At 40.7% G+C, this 22500-nt stretch overlaps 1 protein-coding gene across 3 annotated transcripts in view; it reads right to left on the bottom strand.

Moving 5' to 3' along the window:
- tcf4 (transcription factor 4) overlaps nt 1-22500 on the bottom strand; it is a 121231-nt gene that overhangs the window by 49531 nt on the left and 49200 nt on the right. The window contains exon 1 of one of the 3 annotated variants that reach the window (XM_029445535.1): nt 17367-18138. The exons of the other annotated variants lie outside the window; for them this stretch is intronic. Coding sequence (XP_029301395.1) covers nt 17367-17435 — 69 coding nt within the window. The 5' untranslated portion in view covers nt 17436-18138. Of the gene's footprint in view, nt 1-17366; nt 18139-22500 lie in introns of those variants that run through there. 3 annotated transcript variants of the gene reach the window in all.

Genomic DNA, 22500 nt, shown 5'->3' with positions numbered 1-22500 from the left:
AATCGTCTCTCTATCCAACATGTCTGTTCCTGTTTGGCCGGAAACAGATGAAGACACACAGAAACGTGTGATTCCCAAAGGATAATTGGGTACTTTTGCCTTCCTGCCACTTTCCTCATGGTGTTGGAGGTCAAAGGTTTGAACTACCTGCAGCTGATGAGGATTCAGTGTCTTGCTCAAGGACACAATCGCAGGGCAGGTGCTGGGTTGATCAGTAATTTGAACCCATACCCTGCACTGTTTGATCTCTATATACAGGCTCCTGGGAGCAACTGAGAAAGAAAGAAAGCAAGCATCTTGTTTGTTGCAGGAGACAACAGGAAGGTAGACAAGAGGAAGAGAGACGACATGAGACGAACACACGGCAGAGGTAAGGAGTTGGTCTTCAGCCAGTTGGCTGTCTGACAGTTCATTAAGTGCTTTTATAAATAATCAATTGATGTAGTAATTAACAAGACTCTCTAAGTTACAGAGAGACACAGAGAGAGAGAACATTTCTATGGGACTTTTAGAGGCCATCAAAGATTCACACACACAGACTATCCCACGAACACACACAGGCTGTGTGTCCATCTACTGTATTTATGAAGATCTGTTAAAGTCAGGGGCTCGTGTGGGAGCAAGCCCCCATGCAAGGTACTGGTCTAACCATCAGTGTACAGACTGAGGACTGAACTGCCAACCCTGTGATGCGACTGGACAACACGGCTCTACCTGGGATGCCCTTGAGCAGGGCTTTAACCCCCTTACTGTTTTGGAAAGACAGACAAACAATGTTGCCCTGCCTATAGGATGGAATACGCATCTGTTGTTCTCGAGGGACACACACAATTTGACGTTTGATTTGGAGGATTTATTTTGCCTTGAACAATACACCACCAAAGACTCCACATAATTCAGTTCTATCCTGATTTGTGCCTTCGAACTATGACTCCCAGGACACTTGAACCCTGATCTGGTTTCTTGTCTTCCATATTGATGATTTAGCGAATCCAAGAGAATTAGCACATAGTGGACTTTTCTTTACACTGTACAGAAAACTAGAAGGATACCTGTAGCCAGGGATGTTTCCATTAGTGAACAATGGTGAGTGTATCTGCTCTGTGATTTGGATCCGCTCCAAAATGCAATGGGTTCTTCCTTGGTCCATGCTACACCCTTCCACTAAGTTTCATAAAAATGTGGCCAGTAAATGTTCTGTAAACTTGCTGACAGACAAACAAACCATCACACCGAACTGAAAACAACTCCAGTAAGACATCTAACCCTAACCCCATGGTACCACCAGTTTAAAACTTCTCAGACAGTTTTCCCTTTCTTATCCCTTTGATCAACTTGTGCAACTAGTGTAGGTTTGTCTGGGGGCCCCTTGGAGGGCCCCGACCCTCAGGTTGGAAGCCACTGCTCTAAGAACCAGAGCCAGGTTTCATTTCTACAAAGACAAATAAATCCAAATAACATCACCTGCTGGTCTGTATCATGTGAAAAAGAAGTAGAAAAAGAAACATAGACATAGAGAATGGAGAGTGTTTTTGATTGGTTGTTTGCTGCCACCGTGATAAACACACTCGTCACACACACACATACACAAACATGTTCTCTCAGATGGCATGATGGCAGCCGGCCCGACAGCCAATCAAAACGCCCGTAGCAGGGCACGCGGCCAATGAGACCTCTGCTCTCTGCGGCAGCCAAGCTGTCAGGGTGAGAACAAGAGTGTAGGAGGCAGCAAGTGTGTGTGGCTGCACTCGTAGCACACATCTTGTAAGTTTAAATAATTTCCATGAATATTTATGGTTTTCTTTTTCTTTTCAAAGAGTTAGAGGATGATAGTTTTGAAAGTTGATTTATGGTCATCTCTGTTTTTATTTATCAGATTAAAGAAAAAAGAACTCTTACATTGTTTTCACCTGAGATGAACTAAAGTATAAAAGCTCCTGGAGCAGAAATGTCTCTATATTATTATATTATGTGTTTAATTTTCATGTAGTTTTTCTGTTTGATCTTTTGTAACTTGGCGGTCGTTCACACTCCCAAATTAAGCTTCATAAATAAATAATTACTGTGTAAATAAATTAAACTGATGACACATACAGTCATGATGAAGGTCATAAGCCGAACACGTGTGCGTCACCTTGGATACACACAGGACATCCGGCCTGCTGAGCTGCAGTAAACAACAAACTCTGCTGCAAAATACTGACAGATGGGGAAAAATGGAACACACATACGCTTATAGAAAATTATATTCTCCAAATATTCTTACTGTGTTGTGCCAAATGTTATTTAAAACATGTGGGTACAGTTTGGATGGCTCTGTGTGTGTGTGTGTGTGTGTGTGTGTGTGTGTGTGTGTGTGTGTGTGTGTGTGTGTGTGTGTGTGTGTGTGTGTGCATCCAGGTTTGTCTTCACCTCCTCTAAGATGGCTGCCATGCTATTTCAATCAGATTTGTAGATTCCGACTCAGAAAGTTGGAGCCTGACAACACGACCAGCGTCACCAGAGCGCTGGGTCGCAGGGACCCCGTTGCTGAGGCAACACGCCGGCAGGCACCTAAACTGAGCCAAAAGCTAAGATGGCTGCCGTGGCATGTTAATTATTTAAGAGGGTGCAGACGGAGAGTGGGGAGCAGCAAGCGCTGCTGCTGGCGGGATGCTGGGTCACAGTTATCCCGTTTCCACGGCGATGCAAGCTGGCGACGGGCGCCCGGGTCTCATTCACCACAGCAACGTAACATAGCAACCGGAGCATCCGGCACACGCGTCAACCCAAAACAAACCAAACACTAAGATGGCTGCCGACTGTTCACCTGCTGATTCAGGTGACAACATGCATTTATCAGATCAGACCAAACCAGAGCTTATTAGATAAAAACTCAATTGTACTTGAAACCAAACAGAAAACAGTGTAAAAACTAAACTGTAGTTTATAAGATAAAACTAAACTGTAGTTTATAAGATAAAACTAAACTGTAGTTTATAAGATAAAACTAAACTGTAGTTGATGAGATAAAACTGTAGTTGATGAGATAAAACTGTAGTTGATGAGATAAAACTAAACTGTAGTTTTAGGAATGTCAGGTAAACAAACTATGTAGTTGTATCTGATAAACTTAAAAAACTAACTGGAGCTTATAAAATAAAATCATTAGAAGAAGTGATCGCGACAAATTTGATTAAAACAATTTCAGTTTTTCAAGTTAATGCAAATGAAAATATAAAAGCTATTTTGTATTTACTAAATTCTTACTAAAGTCTCATCTGTTTCTTGTTACTTATCAGTTTCTAATGCGGCTGCACATCTGTCTGAGCTTTAGTCAGGTCATGTGTTATGATATTTCCTCCGCTGTAACTTACAAGCTACCAGATATATCAATATTTAAAAGTAGATATAAAACAGAAGACAGCAACAAGTTGTAAATCTACTGTTACTTTGACAGAATCCATGTTCTTAGAATTATGGTTGAAAGTGTTTTCAGCCAGTTCAATATTCTAACTTGAGAAGACTGAGCTTCAACCGCTGATGTTGAGTTTCAGGGTCAGAAACATTTTCAGTTTGAATCAGTCGCATGAAAACATGTCCGGCTCAGTAAAAATACACCTGTCCTCCTGGTTCTTTTCATTATTTCCAGTAAAAGCAGAACACAGCTACATTTCGAAAAGAGAGCATTAAAGCATTAAACATATACATTAACACACTTAATCCTTCCTCTTCCTCATTTTGGCTTGCAGGGATTTGAACCCTTTGACCTCTTCCTGTTGAGAGAGGCTGTGCAGCCATTAGACCAGCGCAGCAGCAGCAGCATTACATCTCCGGATCTCTTAATATCATCTTCATACCATGTCCATGTAGAACCTGAAGACTGCAGGCTACGCTGACTGCAGTATCTTGAATGTGCAGGAAGTTAAGAGAATTTCCATGTCAATGTCAGAAACCTGCTTCAGAGACACTTGTTTTCTCACCCAATGTACAAAAGTGAACTATTTTGCTGAATAAATCATGAAAGTTAAGTCTATCTTTCTGCATGGACATTTATTTTGAATGTCACGCGTCAGCTATAAACAACAACATATAAAAATACTTTTAAATCTAATTGGCCGAAAACATGAGAAGGAAAGGATTAAACACAATAAAATCACAAATGCAAACAGAGTCCTCAGTGTCCCACAGATGGGACACAGTCGGTCAGCGGGAAAGTTGTTTGTATCGTCTGATCTAAATGTGCGCATCCTTTTCTGCAAAGCTTTATCACAATGCACCAGTTTGAAAGAATTTACTTCTGTTTGATCGCAGTTCAAAATCACAAATAATAAAATTCAAGCTGATGTTCAAAATATTTGGGAGCAAAGAGAAACATTAAATCAGTAAATAGAAGCCAGAGGATGCAGAGCGCTTGATGCTCTAATTCTCCAGAGATGTTACGGCTTCAGAGGTTCTTCCAAGAACCTGACAGTGTAAATCAAGCCCACCTTAAGATCTCGTTCAGTTCTGATGAGCCATAACAATGTTAATAAGAATTAAAGTATCGGCCTCCTGTGTAGACTGACTCACTGCGCTCTGGTCCAGTTTACACTGGGCCTGAAAACTGTCTGCAATAACCTTTTTTACTCATATGTCTGTGACTGGAAAATAATGTATAAAAAGAGACAAAATACAGCATACACTGTAGTGGACAGGACACACAACCTGCTGACAATTTAGCTGTTTTTAGTAGCTTACCAGTAGCAAAGCTTGAATTGTAAAGTTGGGTCCCCTGGGGATGGACTCCTGACCTCTCCTCTGAGGAGCAGGATCGTAGATTTTAACATCAAGTTTTCAGGATAAATGGTCATGGGCAAATATTGGAAGGGCTAGGTATCATTTAAAAAGACACCAGTACCCTCACCAGTACCCTTAACGTAATACGAATACCAATAGTACTTCATTCAATTCCTTTTCTTTGTGCTTCATTCGATACCCATCATGTGAATGAAAGTGTTCAGCAGAGTAAAATGGCACCACCACTCCTCTACATCCGAATGTTTTTTACACAAATACTCGTAAACTCAGATATTCCTGAAATAATCTTTATGCATTTCATACACAGGTGTGTACTATTAGCCATACTTTTGAACGCTTTGGTGGCATCTCGGCACGCTGAACTTCCAACTCCAAACACTCGACTTCACACCACAGACTGTATGGGTCGTAGCTGCTGTGGTAGTGGGCCAATCAGGCTCACGGAGACGGAGGATTTATGTATTAAGGGATTAAGGCTGTAGCCGCTGTGCACCTCCTACAAAATGTAACTACACATAGGTGCTACGGGGACTATGGAGATAACACGTGGAGATCAAGACCTGTGATTGGTCAGTGTGTTTTCTGATGGTGGTGGAGACTGTTCATGGACAATCTTTAGCAAGTTAAAGAAATGCTAAGTGATGTGTTCAGTTACACACATCTACTTAAACCATGTCCAATGTAAACTTTGTGCTCACCGCGATTGCAGCTGCCTATCACAGTTAATTACAATGTGTTCATTTGGCAGATGCTTGCCCAAGGCGACTTAGTGCATCCCACTCGAACACACAACCAAACGCATTCAGTGCTACACTGTACAGCATTTTGAAATCATCTTTTTACCGCTTTCCCTTTTCTACATTTCCACACCACTCTTCAGATCATAAATACTGACAGTAATCAAAGAAACAAATTCAGATATTAATTCCCTGTCTGAACCTATGACCCCCTCAAAAACCACCACAGAAGAAGCCGTTTTTCAGCAGCAGTGTGGAGACGCAGCCTGTAAGAGCCTCTAATAGCGAACATATGGAAGCTCGCTGGTTGCCAGCAACACAATCAGGACTACATTATTTGGCCCACACTGGAATAATAAAGGAGCGAGATCAAAGAGCTGATTACTTCAGCACTCCGGAGCTGCAGGATTCTTTTCTGTTTGTTCTTTCTTTAGGTCGTTCCTTTATTTCTCTTTGTTGTCTTTGAGCCTTTCTTTCTTTCTGTCTTTCTGTCTTTCTTTCTTTCTTTCTTTCTTTCTTTCTTTCTTTCTTCTATGCCCAGGTATAACCCCCTTATTGAAAACAAGCACCGTATGGAAGCTGGGTAGCATCTATCATCATGGCTGATATTGATGGTGTGTGTGTGCGTGTGTGTGTAAGAGAGAGAGAGAGAGAGCGGTGATGCTGCTGGCTGGAAATGCATTTGAGTACAAACAGCAGCATAAAACAAATGTAGATGGATTGAGAGTGAAAACAGACAGCGTCATGTCGACCAGATGCCTGATCACATGTACAAGCTTTTCTTGGATGGATGGATGGATGGAGGGATGGATGGATGATGGATGGAGGGATGGATGGATGATGGATGGAGGGATGGATAGATGAATGGATGGATGGATGATGGATGGATGGAGGGATGGATGGATGATGGATAGAGGGATGGATAGATGAATGAATGAATGGATGGATGGATGGACCACATGATGATACCCTCTTTCTGATGACAATATGTGCTTAAATAGTAAAACAAACAACAGAATCCTGACTAATTAAAACACAAAATACGGAATTTGGGAAAAAATCAAACGGAATCTGGAAAACATTTAAATGGTTTTCATAGGGCTCTAAAGATAGATAGATACATGATAGATGTTTGAAGGTTTAAAAAGCTTCATCTGGTGCAACGTGGTAGCAGAGTGGTTACAGCACTGTCCTCTGTCAAATAAAGAAAGGAAAAAAAGAGAATGCAGAGTCGAGCACAGTAACAGCAGGATGGAACCCAAAACTGTTTGTACGGCTGTGTTGTTGTGTGTGTGTGTGTGTGTGTGTGTGTGTGTGTGTGTGTGTGTGTGTGCGTGTGCATGTGCGTGTGTGTGTGTGTGTGTGTGTGTGACCTATTTGCATGCAGCCTGGCAGTGCCAGCGCAGGAAAAAATGGGCCTCAAACCAACGGTCCTCTCAGCGTGGAATACCAGCAAGCACTGTGAACATGTGCGTGCATGAAGGCCTATTCTACACCGATACTAGCCCACTTCACTTAAAGAAATGTGAAGGGAAACAAAATGCTGTAAAACAATTAATCAAATTATCATACAGAACAGGTTGCTGTTGTGAGGTTGTAAGACTTAATCTACACAATGTTTTGCATTCAGGTGGTTCAGGTCTTTCAATAACTGTTGGTAGACAGGGATGGTTCAAATGAATTTAATCAATCAATCAAATTATGTTTATATAAATATTCACAAATTACAAATTTGTGTCGGAGGCTTTACAGACTGTACAGCACACTCTGTCCTGTAGTCAGTTACTGAAAACAAATGACATGGCACTGTTTGTAATTAGTAATGTAATTTGTATTATCAAACAAATTTAATATGATATGATTTCAATTGATTCAATTGGATCAAATCATTGAAATCTTTAGACAAAGAAATGGATGCAGACACAAAGTTTAAGTTCCAAAAATGTTTTTCTTTCTCTTCAAACATCTGAAATACTTTCCAATGCATCGCTTCAACCTTCCATCTTGACTCAACACCGTTCTTTTCCCCGCCACAAAGTGGAGCACATGGCTGAGAATGTCCAACGCCAATTTTTGAAGAATGAATAGCCTCGGTTATCATGAAAAAAAGGTTTTTGTTATATTTTTAAATGGCCATATTTTAAAGACAATATCCACAAATGAAATCAAGTAAACCCTGACAATGTAACTTTAATCTGACTGTGCACTTTTTCAAATGTAATCTGGGTTGATTATAGCTATGTATTTCTTTGTAATCTGATTACGTAATCCTGATTACATGTAATCCGTTACTACACAACCCTGTTGGCAGATAACTGACAATGAAAATGGATGTCGGCTTCTTTCACTTTCACACATTCCTGTGTTTCACTTAGGGCTGTCTTTGACTAAAGGAATGCTTAGTCGACGAACATTGATTGATTTGGTCGACTAATCGATGAGTTTATTTAAAGGACAGAGTTTCTCTACAAAGGATCCTGCAGAAGCACCACTTTAAGCTTGTGTTTAGCAGAGACGATGTGTTCATAGGTTTGTTGGAAATAAGTCATTCAGCATGAACAAAAGCATTAAAAAAATGACTAAGACCAAACAAACTCCAACAATTACTCGATTAATGGATTATATTAGCCCTAGTTTCATTTCAGTGTCAGAATATTTTTTTTTTAAGAAAAGATTTGACAAGAAACGTACAGTAATTAATACAATGTCACTTCCGTGTGCCAAGTCGTTGTAAAAAAGAATCTATAGAAAATGTCCACTGAATCAGTGACTTTAAAGTGCACACACCTGAACCAGCATCAAAACCACCAAACGCTCATCCACCTCTCTGACTGAGCCCTGAATTGTGTGATCCTCACATAAGCTGTCACTGCCACTGAAGCTAAACTGCTAACAGAGCTGCCATTCAGCTCTACTGTGCTGCGTTGGGTTTCAGTTTTGTTGTCTCGTTGTTGTTTAAAGTGTGACAGCTGTCCAGTGTTAATCAGCGAGTCCATGCAGCCTCCCTAACAGCTCACCACAGCATGACTGACCCACTAAAACACACAAACACACACAAACACTCACACACATGCTTAACAAAACAATAACAGCCCCATTTTCCACTTTGATAATGAAGACTTGGTAGGTTGTATGTGTGTGTGTGTGTGTGTGTGTGTGTGTGTGTGTGTGTGTGTGTGTGCGTGTGTGTGTGTGTCTGTGTGTGTGTGTGTGTGTGTGTGTGTGTGTATGTGTAGGGGGGGTTCTACTGTGAATAAGTGTGTCAGTCCTGGTTTAGAGTGGTGTCATACACACACACACACACACACACACACACACACACACACACGCACACACACACACACACACACACACACACACACACACACACACACACACACACACACACACAGAACTTTTCTTTATTCTCTCGCCAAAAATGTTTAGTTACTTAAGCTTGCCTTTTGCTGTGAAGCTTGTGCTTAGTACATATGAGAATGGGCTTTACACACACAGAAAACAGCAAATCAGCCATTGACAATCACCACTAACAGTAACAGGAGTGAAGGTCTGAGCGACAGCAGACAAACCAAATACACACAAAAACCATGAAGGACATACAATCACAGCACAAAGAAATAAGAGCTGAAGTGATAATGTAGCACAGACTGTTTTACAACAGTACGGGACATAAAACCCCAGCGGGGGGGGGGTTTGTTATGTTTTATGAAATTGAAGCTGAGTGAGTAAAACTCGAACCAAAGCACTGAATAAATCCTGTGCTGCAAACACATCCTTACTTCTTAGTATCAAGAGTTTCACATTCAGGTTACATAAATCCCTTTCTTCAAAGGTTTTTATTCCACCAGCTAATGTAGCTCAAATTGAATAACAGTAGTGTAATCGCAGCAGCATCCACAAAGTAGTGTTGATTTATAGAATGATGTCACAGAAACTACTGATGCTCAATTTATTTTCCATTCATTCAAACTAAAGCCAGAATGACATTTAACATTACTCAAGTGCATTTCAAAAGGAGCAAATTAGCAAAAGTAGCCGCTGGAGTAAATGATGAGTACAGAAATGTGTGTCTTGGATAATTAATTGCCATGTTTTAATGCCAAGTCTTTTTTTGTTTTGTTAGTTTTATCCGCAGATTGCAATGTGAAGCTTTCTTTAAAAACTACAATATCCATCAGCCTCAGTTCATGAGTTCGTGAGCAACTATATAAGGGTGGTGTCAGACACAGGATCACAACACCGAGCCACAGCTGTTGAGTTGATCCAAAATGTCTCCAAAAGGGAAGAGGTCCAATTTTCTAGATTGCTCCAACACATTGTGCAAAGCTCAGCCGCTAACTAAATATCAACAGTGATGAGACTTTTCTTCAATTAAATATAGAAAGTGTGTTACAACTACACAATTCAATTGGTTGTTCATTAGCCCACGCTACAACCTTCCTTTCATTTTCATTCAAATCGGGCCAGTGGTTTTACTGTAATAACCTCCTTCACAGGGTAGCTAGCATTAGCTTAGAATACATCGTCGAACAAGCTAATCAGATGTGCTCACTAACAACATTATCGAGTCAGTTTTATCACTAATGAAATGATCAGCTTCCAATCGAAAAAGAAGGAAACCAAAAACAGCCAATCAGCAGGTCACACTCCCTGACACCATTTGGACTCTAGACGTCCAATATGGCCGCCAGATGGCTTGTTACTGCACATGCAGCTAAAAGGCCTCTGTACCGTGATGATGTGTGTGGATTTACAGCTAACCACATTCATGAACCGTCATCTACTGCTGCCGCTGCCTGTCCCCATCTGCTGGCTGACCTTGATGTTCGGAGGTTTGATCGGGCTGGCAGGCACTCACTCAGACACCGGGAATCAAACCTGCGACTCAGAGAAAGACATAGAGCGTCTCTTCCCACGGACGGGTCAGGGTGGAAATACCCAGCTATCCTAAGAATGCCGAGCCATTCTGCTCCGCTAGAGTCCACCTTCCCTTATGGGAAACACACACTGATGACTCACTGTTTGACTATGTATGTGTGTATGTGAGTGTGTGTGTGTGTGTGTCTGTGTGTGTGTGTGTGTGTGTGTGTGTGTGTGTGTGTGTGTGTGTGTGTGTGCGTGTGTGTGTTGATATGCATGCACATCACTTTGGCAGCTGCAAATTTGCACATTAAAGCCAAGGGTTTAGTAAAACAGAGAGAGAAAAAGTGACCAGTCTCTGTTACACAACCTGAATATTGTCAAGGAAATAGAGCAGATCCTGTTTATGTACATTGTTTTTGACAATTTCCAGTTGCATTCAGGCACATTAACGCTGGCCATAAAGGTTAATGTGATGCAATACATGTAAAGAGTGTGTACTGTAAATCATGTATCAGAGATGAATAACAATGCAGGTCAAACGCAGGCAGGTTACCACACACCAACTAAAGTCAGCTCTGGACCAACTAGAAGTATTTATTTCAACATCTTGCTTCTTGTGATTACAAGCTCTATGCTGTAGACATAATCATTGTGCAGTGGAATACATGTTCAATCACATTCTGTATTTTATTTACAGCACATGCTACATTATTTTCTTAACTTATCTTTTACTTACTAATTTGAAGGTATTTTTTAGGTCCACCTTGAATTACATGTGCGTTTTTGATTGACATTGTATGTATTTATCTATATATATATTGTAAGAAAAAAAGTAGATATTTTAAGTAGGACAAGAGTTTTTGGGTGGGACGAGCCCTCTCTTCATGAAGGTGTGTACGTTAAGTAACTGAAGATGCTTCTGATCGGCTGCTGGCAAATTTGACTAATTCTGACAGAAAGAAAAATAAAACCTGATGAAAGTTCAATTGCAAGACAATAGAAGGCCTTTAATCAAACAGGCTGTGTGCTACTCTCAGGTCCCTGCGTCTCTTTTCACTGCAGGTAAACGTCAGGTTCCATAAAACTCTGATAACCAATAACATTACGCATCATTTACATCTCACAGCCACGTTTGAACTTGCACTAACCCCGACCTCAAACCACACATAATAAATAACATAAAATAGGGCTTAATATCATACAGAAACTTGCAGCAGATGAAGCAGAACCAAACTACATCTAAAAAATATACAAAGCACGTACAAATGAATTAAAGTCATCTCACGCCTTTATGCAAGATTAAACAAGAAAACGTGTCATTATCAGCAACACATCAGCTCTCCATCAGCCACTCTGACATTTCTATTTCAAACATGTGACAGCTAGGACATCACTAATGACCTGCTAATTACGCTGTCCCTACATTAGTAATGGAGAGCAGGAATATAGAGAAATGGTGAGAGAGAGACTCGTCTTTCTGTGACTTATATGAATATTGCAATTAAAGAAACATTATATGTCCACAAAACATACTGTAATCCACATAACAAATGTATAAATTAAGAATGTTTCAGCTTTTCATATGGTTCAGAGCTGCAACGATTAGTCTATTGACTAATAATAATAAATATTTTGATGATCGATTAATCGTTAATTTTCATTTCATGCATAAATGTCAGCCTCTTAAATATAGATCTGCTTTTCTCTGTTTTATATCAAAAAATTTTTTTTTTTGCCAGAAATCAAAATGAAATTATATGATATTTTACATAGTCTGATAAAATTCTCAACATATTTTAAGAAATTACATATTGTATCTTGATAACTGACTAAAAGAACTGACCTATTATCAGAACTAGGAATGCAGAAAAACACAAATGTATCAACAAACAAACAGTAATGATCAGAGGGACGTTTGAAAGCATCACGCTGTAAGAGACACTAGCATAACCTAAAGAAGGTCAGTTAACGCATCACTATGTCATTTCATTTTAATTACTTCCTGTTTAATAAAAACTGTTTTTAGTGTGTAAAAACAGCACTGTGTGTGTGTGTGTGTGTGTGTGTGTGTGTGTGTGTGTGTGTGTGTGTGTGTGTGTATGTGAGAGTATGTATCAGCGGTTCTTTGTGTATCAGTGTGTGTATCAGTGGCATCAGTGTCAGATAATCTGATGCAGAAGGATTAGGTTTAAGCCTGAATAATGTGTCAGGCTTTAACCGGCCGGACAACACACACACACACACACACACACACACACACACACACACACACACACACACACACACACACACACGCACACACACAACCCTTAAAGTCACTGGAGACTGTATGACCCCACTGACAGGGCAGAACTATGCACACACACACATTTATTAAGCATTACTGTGTTTATCATAGTATACAGGAGATGCATGAAAGCACTCAGAAACACACTGATTTTGAGAGGAATACATAATACACAAACAGATGTGTTCAATGTTAATGGGATGTTTTCATCCTAATATGAAGAGAGGTAACAGCCTATTTAACAACACACACTGTGCGTACACACACACACACACACACACACACACACGTACATTACAGACAATCAAAAACTGAAACATACACAGACGTGATTTAATCTGGTGTACAGAGACAAACCACAAACACACATTCATCAAAGAAAGACGCACATGTTTTCAGCATTTATAAAAATAAATACTAGAAACGAAAATATGAAGGAATATGTTTAAACACAAAAACACACTCTTACAAATTCAAACACACACATACACACAAACACACACATTAAAAAACAGTTAAAAGTGTATGCTTGTACACAAAAGAAGGACATGTGCGCACACACACTTACACGAAAATACACAAACAAGCAATAATAGTGTGTCTTTTTTTGTAGTTGTTCGAACAGATTAACTGAAGCAGATGGATATACAGGCCTGCACACACACAAACACACACACACACACACATACACACACACACATGCACGCACGCACGCACACACACACAGACACACACACGATGCATCTATTTATAAAGTTATAATTGCATAACACGCTGTGCTCTAATTCCAGCCTACTGAGCACACAGGATGTCCACACACACACACACACACACACACACACACACACACACACACACTAAAACGGGCCTTTACCGTGTTTTTGCTCCTCATACAGAACAAAGTGCACTTGAAGGTGTGAAAAACACACATACTTGAATGCAAAACAAAAAAGGCGAGGTAAAGAAAAAAAATTGCAGTGCCAAACACACACCTTCTCTTTCTGTCAACACACAGAAACACACTCATTTGCAAATGTCCTGCTGCAGGCATGAAGTGCTTTTATTATTGTCACTAGATTTTTACAATATTTCCATGAGGAATCATTAAACTGGCTTTACCAAACACTTGTGTAATTTAGGATTTTATTCCCATGATGAAACATGAAATTATTAAAAAACACTACATTTATAAAAACCTAAATAAAATTAGTAATTTAAATGACATCAATATTTTTATTGCACATTAATTTTATTAGGAGAATTCGGCCTTGACCTTTGACCTCCTCTCGACTGGTTGTTTTGCAGCTTCTGCTGTTCAGAAGTGAAAAGGACTAAACATTTTAATTAAAAGAAAATAATCTTTCAAATGGAATTATAAATGTATTTAAATGTACAATACTTTGTAATAACCGAACATAAAAAAACATTTGAAAAAACATATGAATATTTTTATTTTATATTCATTTAAAAGAATAAGAAATTATATTTTGTATCCAACTATAATTGGAGTTCATTAACTTAAAAACTGTGAATTAAAAAATAATAATTAAAATCTTCTCACATTTGCAAACTAAATGGCAGAGCAACAGAATCACCCGATGAAAGTGTTTAAAGTGTGTTTCCTGTAGCTGCACATTGAGAGAGGACTGCAGGATTTTGGCAGGCTGCTTCAGGGCCCTCCTAATTAAAACTTACTGAATATTCAAACACTGTGTTAGCATAACAATAGCCGGCTGGCCGGCCCGGCTTTAAATGAGGCCTTTTGTTTTAGCCGAGCTTTCTGCTGCCTCATTAAGCCGCTGGAGCTTAAGTTAGCGAGCCGACAGCCGCTAACCGAAGCTCAACCCTCGGCCCTCACCCTCCTCTCTCCCCCTCCGCCCTCCCCCACACTCTCCCCAAACCAAAGCCCCGATTCAGCCTCTTCACTGTTTGGTCTCGCCGGGCCGCAGCTTGCTGCCTGCTGCAGATCTGTCCGAGCCTTTCTGTCTCTTCTCTCAAACAACGACCACTCTGCCCCAGTTTCCACCCGCTCCACTTCTGTGTCAGTAACACACTAAACAGCCAGGATCTGCTTTCACACAACCACAGCTAAACACCTCAGACCCAGCCAGCTAATGCCAGCAAACAGCCACAAATACAGGGTGCAAGAAGACAATCAACATGTCTTAATAAACTGCTTCTCTTATTTGTGTGTTTTCTCCTTCTGTTTGTGGACGGCGGGTGTATAAAAGCTGTGACACAGGCAGACAGAGTGAGACAGGGGGGTAAAGTGAAGATGGAAAGGAGCTTGGCACCAGATCAAGACCGTCGGCACAATGTGCCATCCAGCAGCCAGCAGCCTAACAAAGCGGTGCCACGCCGAGCCCCGTGGCATAGCCGTGCTGAAGAGCTCCGGCCCTGAGTGAAGCCGCCGAGATACAAAGAAGGCCCTAAAACTACAAGGAAGAGCAGGTACAAAAAGCATAAGGCTCCATAGCCGATGGCCGATAGTGCCGAAGCGCTCGGTGGCCGGATGGAGGCCGGAGAACCAACAGCAGGCGCCAAGTAGACAGAAGCCGACTGTTGGTGTGGCAGCGTTCAGACAACAGAGCTTCTGTTTACAGCTGCAAAACCTTCTGAACACAGATTACTGTTCACCACACAAGTTAGGACTATAAACATGTCAAGTAAATCAAAACATCAGTACATTTTCATGTATTTGTCTGCAAAAATAAACATGTAAAAATACTGGAACTATAAAAGACAGATCAGATTCAATAAGGAATACAAAATATATAAATTAAACCCCAAGAATTAAATCACATTTAAAGAGAAATGACGGTCTTAGATTTTAAATGCTGCAAAAAATGCACCATTAAAAACGTTTTGTATAAAACTCTAATTATACAAATTTTTAAATAAAGAAAAGAATGATTAAATGTGCGCTTGCTTGCTGTTTACATAAATCTAATTTTGTGGACAAAGCCACTGTCTTGCACCTCATTGATAAATAATCTCAGAAGGCCTGTAAGGTGCTAATTCAGATTTAATATTAGTATTCATTTAAAAATAGTATTTAAAAAAATAGTATTGTCTATAATAGACATTTTGACACAGTTGTTTTATTTTTTATGATTATTCCTGGAGTCATTTTCCCTCCGTGCTCACGTCATCTCCTCTCTATGTTCTCCTTCTTTTCTCTAAAACTCATAAAGCCGCAATTAAGAGTCAAAGGTGAGACAAAGGCCGACAGACTGTTCACTGACAGGTGGATCTGTAGGAAATCCCAGCCTTCCATCTTCATTTACACCTGCGACTCGCATTCCTGCGTTGAAGCGAGAAAAACTGTGAAATTCATTCGCTCTCGCCTCACTTTACACCCTGTTCCTCTCACTTCATCCCCCGTCTCTCTAAATCACTTCACCCTGTGGCTGGTGTTTTACAGGTGGGGGGTTACTGGAGACAGACAGACAGACAGAACGGTTCACAGGAGGTCAGACAGCTTCATACTTGCTGTGGAAGACTTTCTCAGAGGTATTTTTCTATTTGTATCCAGACAGTGTTTTATTATTTCTGAGACACTGTAGATCTCATTAATATATTTTAAATTAAAATGACCAATTATGAGTATTATATCTTTAAGAATAGACAGATGGGTAGACCTCCAACTTTTTCTTTTCCAGAATTTGCTGCCTTTTTATTATTTGAATGCCATGAAAATGGATAAGAAATAACATAATTAATATCACTGATCAATATTAAATACAACTCTAATAATTAAGGACATGCTTATTTCACATCTCTGCCTAAAATGCATTTTCGAGGTTATGGGTAAAATAACCACTATAATAAGATATTACAAACATAAATTGAGGCCAAAAAAACTGAATGAAACACATAACCAAAAAAAACTAAAACCACACGTGTGTCATTCTGCCTCAGAACAAAACAAATCTATTTCAATACTATGGCTGTTATTTTGCTGCATGTACATTTAAAAGTGTTTTAATAAGAGACAGAACCACAGAAATAAAGCTGCAAACGGATTGTTTCCAGATAAATCTGGAAACATACAGGAGAACAGTAATTTCTTTATATTTCTATTCTGTTTTTATACACAAGTTCTAATACCTGAGGTGTGACACACACACACACACACACACACACACACACACACACACACACACACACACACACACACACACACACACACACACACTCACACACACACACACACATACACACACCATCACATTTTAGAAGAGTCTGTCCAACCTATTTATCCAAATCGCACGGCACTCAGCAGCAGCTACTGTCACTTTTCCCCGCTCCACACACACACGCACACACACGGTATGTCCCCCAATAAACAACAGCATCGCTGCTTTTCCAAAAATAAACCCCGACAGAATCACAGTCCTTTCGCGCTTTGACGCGCGGCGGTGACCCGACGCGCTGTTGAGTTGGTGCGTAAAAAATGAGACACTCTTCACCTTCACACCTCCTCTCTCTCTCTCTCTCTCTCTCTCTCTCTCTCTCTCTATCTCTCTCACTCTCACTCTCTCTCTCTCTCTCTCTCTCTCTCTCTCACACACACACACACACACACACTGTCTCTCTCTCTCCTCTTTTCTTCCCCCTCTCTCTTCCTCCATCTCTCCCCCAAACCCTCGCTGAGGAAGAAAAAGAAACAGTACAAGGGATGGAAGAGTGTGTCTTACCGCTTTGCCGTTATAGTAATACATCAGTGAGCTGCCTGTCATCCCAGGGATGGTGTACGCACAATACATCGTTCCTCTCCTCCGCAGAAAGAAGAAAAACTATATTTCTCCCTTTTCTCTCTCCGCGTGTCTCTCCCTTTCTCTCTCTGTTTTGGTTTATTACGCTCCCCCCGCCCCTTCTCTTTTCTCCTTTTTTCCTCTCCTGTTTTAACTTTTCTTGGATCTGTTATGATCTCAAACTCTCGCCGCTCCGCTCGCGTGTTCCTGCCTGCGCGTTTTTTTTCCCCGCCGACAATTCCTTCAGTTGCATTTTCCCATATGGCCGAGCCGAGGCACGCGGAATATGCAAAGTAGGCAGAGAGAGAGAGAGGAGTGCCCCTCCCCTTCTCTCTCTCTCTCTCTCTCTCTGCCCTACTCTCTCTCACACACACACTTGCGCGCTCGCACGGAAAATGTACGGAAAGAGAGATTGAAACGTAACACACGCGCACATGCGAACACTTGCGTTCGCGGACACGTGCACGGTCGCCGACACTCTTTCAACTTTCCACAGTAAATCTGGAAGTCATCCCTTCTCCCCCTCCCTCCCTCCTCGCGCGGTGCTGCAGTTCGCCGCCAGCCTTTGAACCCGAATATTCACTTTTTCCACCGCTTTCAGCCCGCGCGCTTCTTTCAACACACTCTCCTCCTTTTTACTCCTCTTCTTTTACTCCTCTCCTCCCATCTTTCTCCTCCTTTCTACTCCTAGTATTTCCTCCCCTCATTCATTCTCCACTCCTCTCCTGTTTCCTCTCATCTCCTCCTTCCTTCTTTCCTCCCCTTCGTTTTCTCCTCTTTTGTTTCCTCCTCTCCTATTTCCTCCCATCTTCCCTTGTTTCCTCCCTCTGTGTTTACTCCTCTGCCCCCTTGTTTGCTCCTCCTTCCTGTTTCTGTTTCCTCACCTTGTTTCATCATTTCCTCTCATCACCTCCTTCCCCCTCCCATGTCCACCTGACCCTCTAGTTTCGTCCTTTCCTAATTCCTCACTACTTCCCTTGTTTCCTCCCCCTGTGTTTAGTCCTCTGCCCCCTTGTTTGTTCATCCCCTTTCCTTCTTCTTCCTTTTATTTTCATCCCCTTTTTCATCTTCTCCCCCCTTGTTTCCTCCTTTGCTCTCGTTTCCTCCTTTCATATTTCCTACTCTCCTCCCTTGTTTCCTCCCTTTAGGTTTCTCCTCTACTCTCTCCTTCTTTCATTGTTTCTTCCCCTTTTGTTTCCACATCTCTCTCCTGTTTCCTCCTTTCCTATTTACTCTCCTCCTTTCTTACCTTGCTTCCTCATTTCTTCCTGTCTCCTTCTTCCTCCCTTTTTCCCTTCCCCTCTTGTTTCCTCCTCCAAAATACATCCAGGCCAACATGTTGGTATTCAGCTGTCCCTGGTCGGAGTCTTTTTTATTGGTTTTATTTTGCGTTCTCTTACCAAAGTTAGAGTTGCAGCTGATAACATTGTCTTTGAAAAGTTGACTTTTACTAGAATCTCTATTTTAATGGAATTTCATTGAATATATTTTCAACATTTCTCCCAAACTGATTTTTTAACAAAAGCATTTAAAAAGTAATATTTTTAAGTACATACTAGTTTATTTTATTTAATAATTTTCAGACAAATTTGTTTAAAAATGGACTGGAGTTCGTATTTGAAAAATTTAAACCTTGCCTGTTTGAAATGTGCATATGGAAGCAACCACTTTAAAGCAATTGATAATGTATATTTTACACTTTTCATTTTGGTCACCTGTGACATTCTATCAAAACACACACACACACACACACACACACACACACACACACAGGCTGTATAAGGACAACGCCAAAGGCTCTGACGGCAAACCTTTTCCAAATATAGACATTTCTTCTCCCCACTCTCATCTTTTCTCTTTTCTAATTTATGCAACCTTTCTTTTCTTCTCTTCTTTCTGGCTGCCTCATTCTCACCTCTGTTCTTTGGGAGATATGTGAAGTAAGCTATTTGGAGTGATGAGATATTTGTTCTGTAATTTATATAAATTCAAAGTAAAGTTTAAGTTCAAATTCTACTTATTTGTGATAGAAGTCAAGTAAAAGCAGATTTGCTCCTCTCTTACTCTGTACAATTCTAATTAAATTCCTGTATTGAAATAAATTGTATTGTGTGTTGACTACATCTATTTTATAATTTTTTTTTTTAGATTACCAAAACAACAAGTGTTGGCCTGGTGCCATCAACCACCATGCCATCCCTGATCAGCAGTTTTTAACTCACACACCAAACGTCCCTACACGTGCTGTCAGCAGCCGATGGGTTAGTTATGTCATTATTTATACTATGTATATTTATGAAGTTGAAGCAGAACTGGATTCATAAAATTAAATCAGAAGTGCAGTTGCCGTCATGATTAATTTTCATACAAATGTTAAAAGGAAAGCATGTTTAAACTCAAACTGGCCAATAGGAGGCGCCATAAACAACTCCAATGTATTGATTGGAATGAGTGTTTGTCTGAATTTTCTTCTGGCACACATTGTTACTGAAATCACAGACAACTGGCTGCTCCTGTTTAATGTGGCCTTTTATCTAAATATAATTGTGTTAAAACAACAGTTTTGTGTGAGGAGCTGTTCAGCTGTTTATTTGCAAATGATCACAAAGTTTAATTCAGACTGGTCAGATGGTGCCTTGGAAATTAAAGGCAAACTTTATCATGCCACAGAGCCTCCATTGTAAGTCTGATTGACATGCAGGTTTGTGTGCAGACACAGAAGTACAGAGCAGGTCTGCCAGGGAGGATTGTGATATTTCTAGCTGGTTGTTTTAATAAGCTTTAACATTTTTGGATCGGTCTATAGCCAGGGTGGCACAGAGATTAAAGAGATATTTCTCCTTCAAATAATCACAGTAAACACAGCCACTTCCTGATTCAACTTCACTTCTCGTACTGTAGTTGTGCACACAGTTTTTCTGTGCCATTATGAATTATTACGGACATTTCCAGTAGGCTCACTTTTAGTTTTACCTCCGCAAACTTGACAACGTGTGGGTTAAAGGAGTACTCCAGCAATTTAGCATTGCACTTCTGTAAATTTGGGGGACTCACAAGAGACAGATAAAAAAATAAAAAAAGGAATGGTCAAAATTAAAATAGCAGAGGCTGAGATGTCCCGAGTTCCAGACAACTCGGAACTTGAAAATTCCCAAACTCCTACAAAAGAAAAAAGTACAATTCAATGTCACTCAAAGTAAGAGTTCCTGCTTGCGGCAAATCCATCTTTCTCGATCATCCAAAACATCAGGAAATATACAACGTTTACCGACCTTTGCACATTATAAACTGGAACAAAGTTATCAAGTATTGTACATTCATGTCACTCGTTTTCATTAAACTGGCCATCTTTTCAAAAACACCAAGTGCACAAGTTTCTATGGCAGAAGCCTTGTACATTTGTACAAAAGGAAAGATTTGCTTTCAGTGCTATAGACCCGTGCAAAGCGAGAAGCATGCACAGCAAAAATATTCATATCTCTGAAATGAACAAGGGTTGCAAACAAGCTTGCAAATCTGCAAAGTAACAAAGAAAGAAACATCAATTTGTCACAGTCAGCCATGTTTTTAGTGTACGTCTGGCGGCGTGCACCTGGAACGTTTGGACGTCCAAAGTTCTGACCTCCTGGCATTAGTCTGTAATACAGAACCAGTCTCTATTATTATACCACAGGCTGCGTAATACTAACTCTGACAAGTGCACTGATCTTCATGTATAAAATTGCTGAAGTTCCCCTTTAAAAAAACATAAAATCACACTGACAAAAAGAGAGAGAGATGTAGAAAAAAAGAGTGAGGGGGAGAGAGAGAGAGGGAAACAGGCAGTCACTACAGACAGTGATTCAGTCCTCCAAATTTCATATTAACATCGTCATCATTCATCCTATTCAAACAAATAATAGACTCCAAAACAAGCGAGCAGACCTCCCAAACCTCTCTCTCTCTCTCTCTCTCTCTCTCTCTCTCTCTCTCTCTCTCTCTCTCTCTCTCTCTCTCTCCCCTCTCTCTCCTCTTCTTTCGGCTTTAATTTGATTAAAAAGCGAGCTGCAGGAAGGGGAGGGAGGGCTGATGCACATCTAATAAGTGGACCATCTGTCTGCAGCGCTGGCTGGCTCCCAGCATTGTACCCAACCAGACTGCATGGGAAATGAAGGGAGAGACGGAGGGATGGAGAGAGGGAGAGGGATGGAGATAGGGAGAGAGGGAGGAAAGAAGTACAGGGGGTAAAAATATAGAACCCAAAAAGACTGACCCGGTTGAGGAAAAGAAGCAGAGACAGCATTTTTAATTTTGTCTGACACTTGCTTGGTCAACAAACCTGCAGAGGAGACGAAGAAGAATGAAGAGCGGAGGGAAGAGGGGGGAGGAGAGGAAGAAAGGAGGAGTGCTCAAAAGAGAGCATTAGGAGAGGAGAAGAGGAAGGGACACAGGTGAGGGGATAAGGAAGAGGGAGGAGAGGAGAAAATAATGGAAAAGAGGTGGAAAGTGGAGAAGAAAAGACAGTGGAAGAGGAGAGGAGGAAAGGAGTAGGAAAGGTGATGAGGTTGGAAAAGGAGGGAAGAGTGGAGAAGAAAAAGGAGGGAGGGAGAGGGTAGAAGAAAAGAAGAGAGGATAGCATATAGGGAAATAAGGGAGAATAAAAGGAAGGTATATGAGGAGAAAAGGAGGAAAGACAAGAAAGAGAAAAGAGGAAACAAACAAGGGATGAGGAGACAAATTATTGGAGGTGAGAAGAGAAAAGGTAGAAGAGGAGGAGCAGAGAGGAGAAAGGAAAGTATAGGAAAAAAGAGAGGGGGGACAAGAAAAGAATGGAGGAAAGGAAGAAAGGGTCAATTAGAGAAATTAAGGCAGGAGAGGATATAAAGGGAGGAAGGAGAGCAGAGAAAGGGAGGAAGGAGAGGAGAGAAAGGGAGGTAGGAGAGGAGAGAAAGGGAGAAATGAGAGCAGAGAAAGGGAGGTAGGAGAGGAGAGAAAGGGAGAAATGAGAGCAGAAAAAGTGAGGAAGGAGAGGAGAGAAAGGGAGAAATGAGAGCAGAAAAAGTGAGAAGGAGAGGAGAGAAAGGTAGGAAGAAAGAGA

The sequence above is a fragment of the Cottoperca gobio genome, chromosome 12 (assembly GCF_900634415.1).
Source record: "Cottoperca gobio chromosome 12, fCotGob3.1, whole genome shotgun sequence".
Taxonomy (NCBI): Eukaryota; Metazoa; Chordata; class Actinopteri; order Perciformes; family Bovichtidae; genus Cottoperca; species Cottoperca gobio.
This window is presented reverse-complemented; position numbering and strand designations above follow the sequence as displayed.